The 16,494-nt window shown below is 31.8% G+C and overlaps 1 protein-coding gene across 2 annotated transcripts in view; it reads left to right on the top strand.

The window, feature by feature from the left end:
- LOC148616527 (uncharacterized) overlaps positions 1 to 15,999 on the top strand; it is a 54,175-nt gene extending 38,176 nt beyond the window's left edge. For both annotated transcript variants that reach the window (XM_088583655.1, XM_088583654.1), the window contains exons 3-14: positions 2,992 to 3,201; positions 3,707 to 3,891; positions 4,570 to 4,751; positions 5,514 to 5,702; positions 6,806 to 7,009; positions 7,921 to 8,237; positions 8,552 to 9,316; positions 9,891 to 10,100; positions 11,267 to 11,461; positions 11,838 to 11,939; positions 12,728 to 12,831; positions 14,038 to 15,999. In XM_088583655.1, the coding sequence (XP_088439781.1) occupies positions 2,992 to 3,201; positions 3,707 to 3,891; positions 4,570 to 4,751; positions 5,514 to 5,702; positions 6,806 to 7,009; positions 7,921 to 8,237; positions 8,552 to 9,316; positions 9,891 to 10,100; positions 11,267 to 11,461; positions 11,838 to 11,939; positions 12,728 to 12,831; positions 14,038 to 14,133 (2,759 nt within the window). In that variant the 3' untranslated portion in view covers positions 14,134 to 15,999. The remainder of the gene's footprint in view (positions 1 to 2,991; positions 3,202 to 3,706; positions 3,892 to 4,569; positions 4,752 to 5,513; positions 5,703 to 6,805; positions 7,010 to 7,920; positions 8,238 to 8,551; positions 9,317 to 9,890; positions 10,101 to 11,266; positions 11,462 to 11,837; positions 11,940 to 12,727; positions 12,832 to 14,037) is intronic.
- Positions 16,000 to 16,494: the final 495 nt, after the last annotated feature.

The following is a 16,494-nucleotide window of genomic DNA, read 5'->3' as shown; positions in this document are numbered from 1 at the left end:
CTCTACATAGAGTTTCTTTTCCAGAGATACTCATAAACTGTGTATTGATATTGTATCCACTTTGAAAGCACCAACCAAATCTACTCAAAATACAATTATCAAACAAATATGCCACTAAGTATATTGTGAAAGTACTTTTATTTGTATTTTAGGGAAGAAATGTCAGATTGTAAATTTGGGAATTTGTGGAGTTGTCAACTACAGGATACAAACAAATGGAAAATTTCCAATTTTTTTTATTCTGGAATACATATCTGTGGTTTGTCAAGCCCAAAAATTAGAATACCACGAAGAATGATGCTTTCACATTATGTTGTATAATGACAGCTATATTGGAAGAAGCTCTTTAGTTATTGTCCATAGATTGGAATGAGAGGGAATCAAGTTCCGTATTAATATACAATATAAGAGGAAAATGTCTTTTAAAAATCAGAAATATTAACAAAGGATTCGAAGAACGATCTATTGCAACTCGGCCTGTCACTGGGAAATGGTCTATTTTCAAAATTTTAATCTTGCCATATCCCTATTTCATGTAATTTCATTATATCTTTATAAATATGCAAAAGGATGTAAACAACTATATTTTGATTTATTTTTAAAGATATGGCCAGACAGGTCAAATATTATATTCATATACAAGAGACAGAGGTCTGAGGGGCAGATTCCATGCACTGTCATAGTGTCAAATGTGTACTGTTCTACAACAGTTTTGACTGAAACATCAAAATTTTACACCTGTTGTATAGTAAAATCTGTCTGAAACAACCCTGAATAAACCAGAAACCTGTCTTAACCAAAATGACACAACTTATTTTTAGATATCTATACAATTTAAACCTGTATAAACCGAACACCTGTCTAAACTGGACAAATTCTTATGTCTCAAAGGTGTTAAGTTCATGCATCATTGATTGTGCACATATTTTAAATGTCATCCTGGCATTTTTCTTTAATACCATGACAATTTTTTGCAATTCATGAATAAGAAGTACCAGTAGGGAATTAAAGCACTAAATAAAGAAACATTAATCCATGTTTTCCTGTAGTTTTAGTTAATTGATTCTATTAGGGTATAGTTACTGCATAGAACAGATTGTCATTAGCAATCAATAATACAATGATTTCTTCTTGGTTTGCTTTTAATTAATTTTGATCTGACAGGTAACTCTACTTCTTGTAGAAGTTTAAGTTTTATTAAAAACATCCAGTTTTTATAAAAATCAATGGAATGTTTTTTTTTACCCTATCTATTTGCTATAGTTCTATCTATTTCAAGTATGCTCTGGAAGTGCTGTCTACAGTTATTTTTTTGAAAATAGTGTAGTACAGAAAAACCTGTTTGAATTGAAAAATTTTTGAGACCTGTCTAAACCAGATATTTTAAAAAAGTTCTTTTATATCATTTTAAATATATTCTGAGCCTTTGTTAATGAAGCACCTGTCTAAACTGAGCCAATTTTAAAGTTCAAAAGGAGTTCACTTTAGATAGGTTTCATTGTAGAAGCATTATTGGTGACATTTTATTGATTATTTATGTTTTATTGTTTATGATAAGGACCCATCCTTTCATTGAGTCAACTTTTTAGACATGATTTATATTGATGAATTTTTATAGTGTTATGAATTATTAATAAGACAGCAGTAATGATAGCCTTATTAGCCCTGTCACAGTCAGGTTGCTAAACTCATCAGGATTTTATCCCAGTTTAAAATTTAATGCTCAAACTTTTGATCGTGTGCAATGACAGCAATTTAGGTGTTTTTATAATCTTTTTAAAATTTTAATGTTTTAATTTTCCATTGTGTTGAACATACATTTAATTTGCAGTGTGTATTATAATGGAATTTTAAATTATATGGGTGGATATTTTTATGGTGACACATACTGATAATATTAAAGGCATTTTAGAAATAGATCTAGAAAAACCAACATTTTTCATGAACCTTCAAATTTAACTAAGTGTCAGTCACTGTAAGAATCAGGCGGTTGGTGAAACATGGTACGAAAAAACCACCATTTGACCTATGGGACCATCAGAATCAAGATAAGATCTTCCATATCTTTTTGGTAAATTGAGTTATAGTTTCATTTAAATGCACTGAAAACAAACATTTCAAAGCAGATAAATCTGTCATAAACCTGATTTTTTTCTAATAGTTCTGTGCAAATCCAGTGATACAGAAATTAAATGTTTGTCTTTTCAAATAGAGGAAGCATCCATGAGTGAAATTGTATTGTCAGATTGGTGGGGTTTTGACTTGTTCCTGATTTGTCCTATTTTGCCTGATTCTTACAATAATTTGCACTTAATTCTTAAGCAATGAATGATAAGATGGGAAATCATAGAAGGAAGCATTGACAAGAGAGTTTTCATTATAATGAAATGAATAGTGATGTAGACTAAACATACTGACTTCCTGTAACCTCTTCATTTATTTCTTCTGATTTACATGAAGGTTCAGACAAACAGAACTCTTGATAAGATGTGGGACAAAAAAAAAAACAAGAATTATTGTTTTCTATGAAAAGTAATTGACACTATGACCAAAGCTGTTGTTTATAAACCAATCTTTAATCAGTAAGTTGTGTAATCAGTACAGTTAAGTGTTGGTGTGGATTGTCAAATAAGGAAACTCCTAGCTATCAACAAATCTAGAATCTTGTCCTCTTAGAAAAGTGATTAAGACTTCTATGGGAAATCCATGGTACTTGTAAACTACTTGACCTTTTCAGGATGTGTTGTATGAAGTAACCATTAACAAGATGCACTTTGTTGTACATGTACAAGAGAGATTAAGTTGCGATAACCATTTATACATGTACTTGTAAATTTACATCAATAGTAGTTTAATACATATCTTTATGTGTGAGGTACTGATTTTGTGGGAAGTTGTGGTTTAATATACAGCACTCAAAGTTAGTGTAATGAAGGTTATATTACATTAGTTGATTTAACTAATAAAATTTGCTCATTTTTTTTCTTTCAGGATCAGGCCAGAATGTCAAGCCTCCACCACTGAACATGCTAGGAGGTTCCTCCAAACTTTCTAGGAATACTGCCACAGTGCCACCTTTAAACCAGACCTCACCAAGCAATGGTTTGACCTCAATTAGTTCTAATGCTGCTCTGAATGCCACCAGAACCTCAAGCTTTGCAGCAGCTCTTAGAAAACTGGCTCATCAAGCAAAAGACCCAGGTAGGAAGCTGATTGATTGGTCATGACAGAAACCCCCAGAAATTATGTGGAAAATAAAAACTGTATTTAAGTATATGAAAACAAGCTATTATGAACTACCAATCTAATGTGATTCAAAAGTCTTAAGAGCTTAGCTGTGGTCAAACTTGGATAAACATATGACAAACCTCATAGATGTTCAACTGTCTTACTTCCAACATTGTAGATTTAACCGATGTCACAACAGAACTTTGCTCTATAACAGTCCCCATTTGGTGCAACACAGACTGCGTCTTCAAAAATATGAAGCAATTAGTCCTATTAGAATCAAAATTAATCACAGAAACTAAATTTTTCACTGTTTTACCACACTGGCCAATCTTATACAAACTACACTCACAACATTGTTATTGTAAGTTAGAATTTATAAGTTTAGGTTTGCAGCTAACTCTAAACTGACAAACACATAAAGAATCAAGAGTTGGAAAGTGTCAATTGTATTAAAACGAATGACTCTTATTTACAGAAGAAACACCCCCAAAGCATGGTTCACAGCCAGGAAGTTCAACAACGAGTCCAAGATCAACAACGCCAAAGAGAGGACCCCCACCATTAGTGTATACATCTCATTCATCACTTAATTCACCTCCTGTTGTTACCATAGCGCCTACACAGTCTCATGGCAGTTTAGTCTCATCTGACTCCAGACAGGTACCAACATTGTTACTATTTATAGCCTGACAGGCTCTGAATATTTGGTATCGAGGGGAAAAAATCTGGACTCATCCCATCCACGGTTTTATGTCAGCTTTAGTACTACAAGGGAGTATTATACACCACTCAGTCTCACAGTAACAGTTGGGTGCATGTAGCATTGACCTCCCCATACTTAAGTTGCATAGCCTTAGTCACATACATGTAGTTTTAATCTTCCAATTGCAGTCTCATGAAGCTTTCACCTTTCCAGGCATAAGTTATACTGTCACATGTAGCTTTGACCTTTTGCAGACTTAAGTTACGTGGTCAAACTTTGATCTTTTAAGTTAACCAGTTACAGGTAGCTTTGACCTCATATGACCTGAGTTATGTAATTATGCATGCAAAACTCACTGATCTAATTGAAAGTAACCCTCTTGGTCTCATTGATTGTTTACTAAGCTTTACATGTGTATATATCAGAAGCTTTAGATTTCTGGATAATGTTGCAGCTGCACAAATACTGAATCAAACATATATAAAAGTACCTTTGTTAGCTCAGTCCAAGTTCCTTAGAGAAAAAAAAACTTTGTGCATCATAATAATCTGCTCTTAAGAGATAGGAAAGACAAAATTACTTTTTACATTTCCAATACAAATTACAGGAAGTCTTATGATCTGCTTTGATTTTAGGCTTTAGAAAGAACTCATTCAATGCAAAGTGTATCATCAGCTTATGATGGCTTGAGTAGTTTAAAAATGGAGCGTCCAACTTCAACTCAGTCTGGTAGAGAGGAAGACAGATATAGACCTCAGTCTTCACACTCAAGTCGTGACGATGATAGAATGTCAAGCAAAGATGTAACTTCAAGAAGGTACTGTTTTACAGAGACTTACACAACCCAATCATAAACCATCTGTTGTTATTGTACTTGAAAACAATTTCACTTTATATTTGTGGTATCAATAAATATAATATGCCATCTTTTAATGGTTGTAGAGATTTAAAGTTTGGGATTTGATATAATTGTTGTTACATGCAAAATAAATATCTCTTTTTTTAGATATAAAAATTGTGATTTTACTGAACCATAAAAATCTACCCTATACATATTAAGTCGTTCACAATATTGATAGGTTAATGTATTGGAAAGTGAATAACCAAAATATGATCATGAGTTCTGAAGACACCTAAATTTAATGTGTGTGAAGTAAAATCATAATGGGTTCTTGGCACAAGTGGTTGTATCTTTGTTGTTAGAAAACAAATTAATTGTCCTTATTATTATATAGATTTTTTCCATTTTTTATTGCTATTTTCAACTTTTACTTGATATTTGTGTTGTGATGGGCAGGAGAAAGTTTGAGAGTGAAATTCCTGAATTTTTGTCATCGTGTGAATTATTGAATTTTTTTTTACACAGAAAATATTTAATAAATCATAAATCATCTAACCATGAATACATGGAATTGGATATGGTCTTTTCAGTTTGAACCAAATTCACAGTTTGCCATATCCAAGAAAATCACAATAATTGGTACACATAAAACCAGTTATACTCGTACAATATCTGTTGGATAACAGCATAGCACAATATCTTATTACCAAAAGCTTCTTCACTACCCTTTTTTTCCAGAACACCTCTGTCTGCCCAAAGTTCTACGTCTCCAGCAGTGACTCGTGAAGAGAGCCTGATGAGAGGATTTCAGCCTTATCGACCTGGAGATGACCTGCGACATTCATTACCATCATTTGGCCTTGACCCAGCTGCCTATCCATACCCAGCATTCCTGCCACCACATGCATTCCCTCATCCTGCATTTAGGTAAAGAATAGAAATAGTGTACTTTATATTTACTTTCTGAACCATGTTTGATGGTTTAAATGGCAGCACACTCATCTTCAAGTAAAGAAGGTTGTAAGTACTTTTGAATTGTTAATTTATGTTAGTTAAAAGAAATGTATTTAAAAGTAAGAATGGTGTATGGAGCTGTTGCTTCTATTGTTGGAATATTTGTCAAGTACAAAGCAAGGGCCACATGACAGATTGAATAATCTCGTCTACCAATGCATTGACATTTTTTACTTCAGATTTATTTGTATTAATGGCATTACATCACTAAGTAAAGATACATGTAATCAAATGTCAGAATTCATGCATTGTTGTCAGGTTATCTTTGAAAATGAAAAGATTAAAAGAAAAAGACAGGTGTTACTTAGAAATTATATAACTGTAGAGCTGGTGTTATTTTTAGCCATAATCTGTAAATAATTTCAGTTAAGATGAAAGGGAGATAACTTAGATTTGAAATGAAGTTTTAAACATTACTAGTACTTAAAAAATAATAATGGCCATTTTTAAGTTTCATTGGATCCAACTTGAAACTTTGACAGAAAATTAGTATAAAAAGAATTGCAATTTATCTGACAGTAAAAGAGGCAATTGCATGGTATTTGCTTTTTATCCTGGAACAATGAGAAAATGTATAGTATGTAAGTGTTTGGTTAATTTTTTTTTTAGTGGTGGGGGTGGGGGTGAGGGAGGGAGGGATGATTTATATTTTTTATGTTTGCACAACACACTAGGAGGTAAAAATGGAAACACTGTAGTTATGATCAATAAAAATTAAAAGTGAATACCTTCCTATCGGCATATTTTACATTCCTGGATTGCGAAAAATGATATTAAGTGAAAATATAGTAACCTATTTTTACAACAAATTTTATACAGTTATTAGATGAATGTCAGGTCTTTTATTTTTTTTTAATTCATCAAAAACAGTTTGGTACTTAACATGATGAATTGAAATAATATCTTTTACCTCAATTTCTTTAATAGAACAGCCACTGTTCACATGTTAGTTTGGTTAGAATTTTTTTCAATTGCAAACAAGTAACTTGCACTGAAGATTTTGGTTGAAATTCCAGATTTGATGATCCATTACTGTTGGAAAGGTACCGTATGATGCAGCCACAATATATTCCCTTTACTCATCCTGGAATGTTGCCACCACCAGGGGCACTCAATCCATTCCTCACAGGAAGATATCCACCTGAACTGCTACATCAGCAACTTCCATTTGTGTCTCAATCATCAAGATTACCGGATCTATCACCCTCTTTACTGGAAAGGTAAAAAAAATTGCATTAGTACATGATGATGGAATAATCTGTTGATAGAAAAGGAAAATAACTCAATTTGTCTTTGATATGTCTAGAATATGTGGTGTATATTTTATGGGTTGATAATAATAGATTAATTAATTGGAAAGAGTGAATAACCAAAATATGGTCATAAGTGCCAAAGAATGCCTAGATTGAACAAGTGTGTTGAACTTGCTCCATGCAAGAGTTAAATCCTCAAGCGTTGTTGGCATGAGTGGTCGATCATATTTTGGTTATTCACGATAACCAATTGATTATCCTATTTGTTATATAGATTTTCTTCATAATTTGTTGATATTTTCAACATGAATTTTAAATTGATTGTCGCATTGATATCAAAGTTGCGATGTTTTCGCAGGAGAAAGTCCAAGAGTGAAATTACCCAAATTATTTTGCAGTGTGAATCATGGAAATTTATTACACTCAGAACATTCGATATAACAATGCTATCTGTGTAGTGAAATAAGATACCGGTAGTAGATGCCAAACAGCAATTAAAAAAAACAGGAGCAGAGATCTGGTGGATTGAAATTGACAATAACTATCTACATTCACATTTTAGATTGCTCTCCTTGACTCCTTTTAAGTTTTATTTTTTGTATTTCTTATTTTTCAGGCTCTGTTTAGATGTAAGATGAATTTAATTTTCAAATAGGATTACTTACTTAATTTGTGTCCAAAACCTTAGCCTTGTCAAATATTTAATCACTAGTAAATATCCTGTCAGGCTTAGGCATATTGCCCATACTTTTCCGTAAGTCCAGGTTTAAATGTTTGGGTCTTACCAAGCTGTGCTCTTAATGTCATTTCATATAAATTTGAAATTATTGCTTTCCTTTTGTAACTATTGTCATGACAAAATAAGTGTTCCTTTGCAGACAAAGATTAGAAGAAGAAAGATTGAGGGACTTAGAAAAGGAACAACGAGAGAAAGAAAAAGAAGCAATATTGTTAAGAGAGAAGGAAAGGGCGAGAGAAAGAGAAAAGGAGTATGATAAACTGAGAGAATCAATGAGTCATGAACATAGATCACATTCAAACACTGAGCTTAGAGTTCCTCATCACTCAGAAAACAGATCTTCATCAAGTATAGAATTACGAACACCTCAGTATGATAGTAAGAAGATTGAGAGTAGAGATCGGAATCACAATGAACGAGGATCAGCTGGTAACGATTCTGTTCATAGATCTGAAGGTAATTACAGATATATATGAAAAAAGAAGGTTAATTGGAAATAAAAGAATAAAATCTTCTAATATATTATCTACAGGTAACCTTAGATTTGGGCCAAGTATTTTTATGAGAACAGTTTGAAATATATAGGTGTGTCTTTTTACTAAGAAATCTTTAATTTTTAAGAAAAATTCAGAAAAACATCTGAAGAGGTATGTCTCGTGTTATAATCTCTGCCATACATTATTTAAACAAACAAGATCTGTCAAAGCAAAAATCCTAGTAATTTTGGTCTCTCGTAATGAAGTTATGTATCTAATGTTGAAATATTTTAGGTCACAAGTTTGGATCAATCACTCATGGAACACCAAGAGAATATAATCTTAACGAAAAAAACAGCAGAGAATATCACCATAGTTCTGATAATGAAAGATTCAAACATTTACAGAGGGAGAAAATGGATCTTAGTCGTCAGAGTCATCAGGATGTTGCCAAGCATCATTCACATCATCATGAAAAACTTGGAGGCCATCAGGATCATAGGGATAAAAAATACTCCCTGCTCCACTCAGGGCAACATGATAAAAATAGGTCAACAAGTGAAAGTGAAAGTAGACTGCATGGAAAATCTAATGACATTTTTAGACCTTTTGATACATCAAACTTAACCAATGGTTATTTACCACCAAACAGTTCTTATGATTCCAATGATGTTAATCAAGGGAGACTATCTAAGGATAACACAAGTGCTCATAAACATTCTTCCTTACCTAAACCAGGAGGGTTTAATCTTCATCATGTGATTGATGCAAGCAAAATGCATTACAAAGAACACCATTCAGAACATTTGAAATCAAATGAAAAGAAACATAATCTAGTCAGTACCTTAGATGTTGGCGAACAAAAGTTACGACAAAGACGAATCCGTGGTGAACTTAGTGATGATAGTGAAATGGATGAAATAATAGATTATCTTGATGAATCTCATAAGCAAAGTTTAATGATGGTCACAAGAGGGCCTCCATTAGCCTTAGATGCCTCAAAGGAGAAAATGACATTTTTACAGCAACTTGGTTTGACTTCGCAAAAAGTAAAAAGAGGTATATTGTTATCTAGATTCATATAAAATATGACATTTTTTATTTCTTATTTTTTTCATTCTTTTTCTTTAAAAACATTGCAGGTTTGACTTTATACTGATCTGTCTCTCAAACTTGTTTCTCAAAATATTGAACATGTGAATACTTCTTTCTCAAAGTAGTAAAAAAAATTTAAGTGTTTTTTGCTATCATCCCAAAATGGTAAGTCCCATAAAATGACTAAAATCACAACATGCCATTATGGAAATAGTTCATCACAAGTAGTGCCAATGTACACAACTTCAGTGAACTAGTAAAAATTTGTTTAAAAAAAAACATTGAAAAAGGAAAGTTTGATAGATATTATTTTCAATGCAGACTGATGTAATAATAGTCCATTATAGTAAAATTACATTGCCATCACATTACCAAAGCAAAAACTACATTTGACCTCTGTCAAGTTTTTTTTTTTTTTACATTTTTAACTTTGAGCAAGGGAATCCCAAATACCATAAACAATTCAGCATTTTGTAGAATGAAATATTGGTAATGAATATACTGTGAATTTTTTAATCAATAGCATTGTCAATTTCAGATTTAGAGTATAGAAAAATTCGGCGAAGAAGACGCAGACATCGAGAGCCTAGTGTTAGTCCAGTAGTAATGGAGGATGGTGAAGAAAAACCTATATCAATGTCATCAAAAGTTGGCCAAGAAGTACTATGTCCAGAGCCTGATTATAGGAATAAATGTTCTTTCTTAGGAGCAATCAGTTTAGGAACTGTGGAATCAGAGAAGAAGAAAGGTAAAGAAGTGTACAGTGAAACTTGACTATTAAGGAGGTAGACCTACGGTTAGGGACACAACTCTTTCATATCACTGAAATGTTTGTATTCAGGCACCTTAAATCAATCTCATGTAAGCATCAAAGTAACTTGGATTGATTTCACTGTTTCAAATGAAAGCTTGAAAGGCTTTGGGGAAATTGAATATGATACAAACTGATTTCAATAATTATGTCCCTTACCCTAGGTCTACCTCCTTAAATTAGGTTTGGGGCTGCAGAACTGTACTTGGAAACAAAAACATGAATTTAGACTTTTAAAAAGGATTTGGTTTCCAAGATGTGCTGTCCTGCAAACAGCATAAGAGAAAATGAATAAGCAGCCAGTCCAATCAAAGTAATTAAGTATGTCACTGTTGACAAAACACATACAAATTTCACAGAGGCAAGCACACTTATCAGACATTAGATGTATCATTTCAGAAAATCAAGCATCAATGAAAAACTCAGTAGCTTTCTGTCAGAATGGCATTTGGAATATAAATGTTTTAATTTTGATGTTTCAGGGCCCAGAATTATCCTTGTATAGATATTTAATAATTTTATAAACTGCAGAATAACATTCCAAATCATCAGTGATGTCAAATATAGTTAATATCACAGGACTAAAGTGTTGCGACATTTTAGCAGGAGCTAGTCAGAGAATGAAATTACAAAATTGATTTCACATATAAATTATTAACATTTATTACACAGTGAGCAATTGATAATTTACTTTACATTATAACTTATTTTTTTCTTTTTCAATGGACAAATTATTATAGTACATGATGGGAATAGTTGAAACTTCGGGAAGTAGGTTTTGAGATGCCAATCATTAAGTAACCAAATTGATCATGTACATTTCTAAAGCAACTCCTTGTTCAACTAGGATCTTCATCAAACTATTAGTACAAACTTGTTGTCAAAATTGGGAATGACCATTGAATATTTTTAAAAATAAATTTATAAAACATCATTGTTGAACACACATCAGAATATTTTTAAATTAAAAAAAAAAAGGTTATATATTGTATGCATGGATGTTTGAGATAAAAGAAAATTAAAAGTTTGGTTTTACCAGTTTAGATAATTAGAGCGCACCACCCTTTAACCAAATTTGTTTCAAACATTTGATTTTGTTTTAGGCTCTGGAGTTAAACGAAGAAATGACAGAAAATCAGATGAAGCTTCAGGGAAAAAGGCAGCCCGTGGATCAAAAACTGACAAAGTGAAATTATTTCCTAGTAAATCTGGTGATAAAACACTAAGCCAAGACTTTGCACAGGAATTTCATAACTCGGTGCTTCAGAGTACCCAAAAGCATATTAATGGAAGATTGGGTGAGTAGGATTACTTTGTGTCTGCCATAAGAATGTTATGGTCATTGTATACATCTTCAATATATAATTAGCTATTCTGTGTACATGAGTTTTTTAGAGCATCTCAATGGATTGCTTGCATGTTGATATGAAAAATATCAGAGCACATTTTAGGAAAAGTAGGAGTAATGGGGACAAGAAAGTATAATAACTGTCTTGACTGTCTGAATGCTCTGTTAGAAAACTAATCATAATTTTAGTTTATTTCTTCTTTTTTTTTAAGAGTTACCTTTAAACCAAGTATTTTTTTTAATAACATTGAGTTTATATATGCATATACTTTTCTGAGAAGTATGTATTTTGTATATACTTAATACATGAAATGATTCAATTTCAGGTAATGAACAAGGGGAGAGCAGTCAGACTATATCAGTAGATGGTATTCCAAGGTGGCCAGGCATTGATATACTGATGGAGTCTTACCAAAAATATCAAGAAGGTAGGAAGAGCTCATAAAACTGGCTTTGATGTTAGTCAGTCTCTGTAAGAATCAGGCAGTGAGTGGAACATGGTATGAAAAAAAAACACTAATTTGAAAGTTCAGTTTGACTATTTGCATTATCAGAAGCATGTGAAAAAGGCAAGATTTTCCATGTCCAACTTCAACGTTTGACTTGGTATTATCAATCAGATGGTTAATGCTCTCAAATTATAAAAAAATGGCCAATTTTACTATCCAAAATTCTGCTAATAGCTGTAAAAATGTTTTTATGCTATAAAATTCTGTACACATGTACATGTTCATGTTACATTAAGGTTTTTGACAATGTTGCTGTCAATGGTAGAAAAGAAGAGGGATTTCATAGCTAACTTGGCAGCCTGGCTTTGATTTTAGAGTTGGGATAGACATTTAGAATTTCAACCATGCCTGATATACTTAATATTAGAAAGTGAGACACACTAAGTCAATTTTGTTGTAAAAAACAGAAAGATTGATTGTTATTAATAGAGTAAATCCTGTCTATACTGAACCCCTTTTGGACTATAGAAGTTGTTTAGATTAGACATGTGTCCAGTTTACCCAGGTTTAAAATACATTTAAACTGATATATGAAGGACTGGTTTTCAGTTGATTCAGGGACCTGTATAGACTGGTTACACTGTATATTAGCTGTTAGTATTTTGTAGATTGACCTGTGATTTGTACAATATGGCAATTTGAAAATACTTCACATGTTGTCAATAAGACTTCTCCTTGATATTATGATATTGCATTGACATTTGCAGAATACAAGTTAGAAAAGACTATGTTACAAGAACGATGTCGGAAGCTACAAAGTACAAACACAGATCTCAATAAAAAAGCTGAAGATTTTAGCAAAAGGATGTCTGTAAGTCATGAGTTTTCTCCCTTAAGAAATAGACATAGTTCAACATGGGTGGAACACAATCTGATGTGTAAAGAGCACTCACATATTTCAAACATAATTTTAGCAAACTGGATGTTGGACAGATATAAAAAAATATATACATTACATCTGTTAGATTTTGTGAAAAATGTAATTGATGCTATCATAATTCTTCTTGGATAAATTGATAACCTGTTGAATGCAACATTGCCCTCTTTCTTACGTGTCTAAAGTAATTATTGATTGATAAATATGTTCATTCTTAATTTTTCAAGGTCCTCATTCCCAGAGTGGACATCTTAATTTATGAGGAAATAAGATGTTTATTATGCCTACAACCTGTATCTTTTTTTTTTTTTAATTTTATAGGGTATCAAATGCAGTGTTCTAACTAGAAAGTTAGGACAAATCTCAGTTACAATCTTAAATATTGGAGTGCTTTAGCATGCATAAAAGGAATCCCCAGGACATACTTCATTCCCCCCACCACTTTAATAGGGTATATAGTGATAAGGGCATCCATCCTTCCTTTCATTATGCAAATTGGACCCATCTCTTTTTGTTACTTCTACACAGCTGATTGGACTTAAACAGAAATTTCCATTTTGCACCTCTTTTTTTAGACTTGATCCAACTGGATTAGGAAGTTAAAATGTGCATGTTATCAAATGGGAAAGTGATGGGTTTCAAATTAGTGAGCAATTCTAGTTTACTTTTGGTACTATTTAATGTTTTGAGAAAGCATTCCAATGGAAATTTAAAGATGAGCAAAATTTTTTGACTGACATTATTTTTGTATGCTCTTCTGAAGGACATATATAGTATCAAAGGACATGAATAAATTAATGTATCCCATCCCTGGCTTGTTTTGACACCTGATACTATAAAACTTCAATGAAAAAAAATGTGTGATTTGTTGTGATACAATAAGTAACACTAAAACTGAAAATTCTTATTGGGCCAATTTGATTTCTGTTCACTACAACCACAGAAAGAAATCCATTAGGTATTGATACCTGTGCTGCTACGAGTTTGGTTTATCATGAACTAATTTGTTTTAAGTTTTTTGTGACCATAATTAAAACTCTTCAGAAGCTCTAGATTTAAATATCAGTGAAAAATAAAAATCTTGACAGATCTGCAGTTAATAAGAAAATTATAATCAATTGTTATATGGTTTCATTGTAGGAATCAATAGAAAAGAAGAAAAAGATGGAAGAAGATCGTGTGAAAAATCAACGTGCAATAACCACACTGAAGCAAATGATAAAGGACCTGAAATGATGTATTTGTAAGCCTTGTCATTCCTTGATGGAAAATCAATACCATTGTTGTTGTTCTAAGTGACTTGAAAGTTAACAGATTGTTAGAATATTCTCTAAGAATAATTGTATACATATATGTTTATCTTAGTTTGCATAATATGTAATCAGGTCTTTTAAGTATCAGTCCTACAAAGAATCATGCTGGTTCAACAGTGATTTATTTTGGTCTGAATTTGTATTACAACTTACATGAATTTTGAAAGTTCCAGTTTTCCACAATTGACAGTATGAATAGGAAACAACTTATAAAATTCAAGCAAGTATATGTTGAATGGTACAAAATTAGCTATTTACCAGTAAATGATGGGAAAAAACTTATCCATTCAACCTTGTGTACCAAGAACAATCAGGACCATATTTGTTGGCCATGCTGCTCTGTGGAGATGACTAAGTTCACCTGATCTACCAATTATAATGACTTATCTTTAATTGGAATAAGTCCAATGTTTATATACCTGCCTGTTTGTACTTACCTCACAGATCACCTTTGCATGATTATTTGAAAGACTGGCATTTAATTTTTTTGCTATTAGATAGTCAATCATGTATATGTTTTTAAAGTCATTGACCATCTTCCAACTTGATGTTGGAAAAAGATGATTTTTTCCATATTTTGTAATACTCCTTTTCTTACACTACATTAGTGCTTTTAATGTCTCTCTTTATGGTGCAATTAATGTATGTTACTGAAATATTTGGATCTTTTAGACATGATGTTACAGTTATTGTGTAGATTGCTACTGAAGTATAATTGCAGTGTTCAATTTTAACCTGAAACAATTAAGTCAATCTTTCATTGCAATTTTATGTTGTTAACTTTTATAACTTCTGACATGGATTTATAAGTCTCACTGACATTTATCCCATATCTAATCTACAAAATTCCTAAGAAACCTATCCATTCTAACTTGTTCTATAAAACTGTTGTGCAAGTGTGCAGTGAAAACGGATTAGGACTAATATATCGTGTCTCTTGAATCAGACTCTAGTTTGTTATGTTTTAACTAATTTATTTTTAGTAATTACCAATTTTATATCTTTGATTGAAGTGTCAGTGAATAAGCTGTAAACTTTTTTTCTGTTTTTTAACACAATTTGATATCTTGTGGCATAAAAAGCATTAACAATTTTTGATTGACAAGAATAAGCCAATTTATTTGTTAATAGTGAAAAAGTGTGATTAAATTGAAGTTGTTGACCAGTTGTGAGCTTCACCATTACTTAAATTTACAAACATTATTGACATTAGAATGATTATGATATTGATTAAGCAAAATGTTTTTCTTCCATATTGTAAATTCAAAAAATGATGCGGGCATTCATTAATGTGATCCTGTCTTCTTTTTTTTTTTTTTTTTTTTACTAAAATGTAAATTTAATTTTTTTTTAACATTGGGGAAAAGTCTGATTTATTTTTATACATTAAAAATATCAAAGTGAATGGTCTAATCGTTGCCCCTATAACCCAGTTGCATTATTTTCTGTGATGTAGGCATGGCAGTAATTTTTAAATTTACACCTGTAGCCTCTGTTTAGAAAAAGTTCTACTTAATCAGATCTTGAACAAATATGTTTATGAGCTGCAAACATAAACATTCAAATCTATGATCACTTGTATACCAAACCTTTATTGCACCACTTGTTAATTTCACAAGTATAAATGAGATTTTACCCATGTTTTGCTTTTTTCCATACACACACTATTTGTTTTCATGTCATTTTCTCAATCCATTATATTATATGATCATTTAGTCCTCTATATTTTATCTTTTTGCAGCTATATAGCATATCATGTCTCTTTGAATAAAAAATAAGAATATTGCAACATTTCTTGCTTTAATATGGGAAACCATAGTCTGGAATACTTTTAAGATAGATCGTACGTGGAGCATTCTTTTCCGTCATCTTGCAAATCATACTGATATATATTTTCTATTAACTAGTAGTGTTTGAAATGATGTAAAAACAATACATTCAAATTACTTTAAATGATTTTTTGACATAAAATTTCGAATGAAAAAATTAAAAATATTATTTTTCAACTCCCCTCTTTCACGGGGAGATTATTGGCAGGAGAATGTTCTGTTGAAATGTATAGGAAAGTTTAGAGTTTTTAATATTGCAAGAAAAAGAGTTCAGTGACCTACACTTTTTGTTTTGAAATATGAAAGAAGTCAGTCAATTTTTCTCAGTATAAAGTTAAAGAAATCTATCTGCAGGCTTTTCGAAAGTTAGCAAAGTATTGGAAATTCCCTACAGAATCCATATAAAATGTAGTAAAAATTTGACTGTAATAAGGCTCAATATCTCAAAATATAGG

This window comes from Perna viridis, chromosome 5 (assembly GCF_037379345.1).
Source record: "Perna viridis isolate PV_CMFRI_1.1 ecotype Kerala chromosome 5, ASM3737934v1, whole genome shotgun sequence".
In the NCBI taxonomy this organism is placed as follows: Eukaryota; Metazoa; Mollusca; class Bivalvia; order Mytilida; family Mytilidae; genus Perna; species Perna viridis.
Note: the sequence above shows the minus strand (reverse complement) of the source record. Positions and strands in the feature narration are given on the sequence as shown.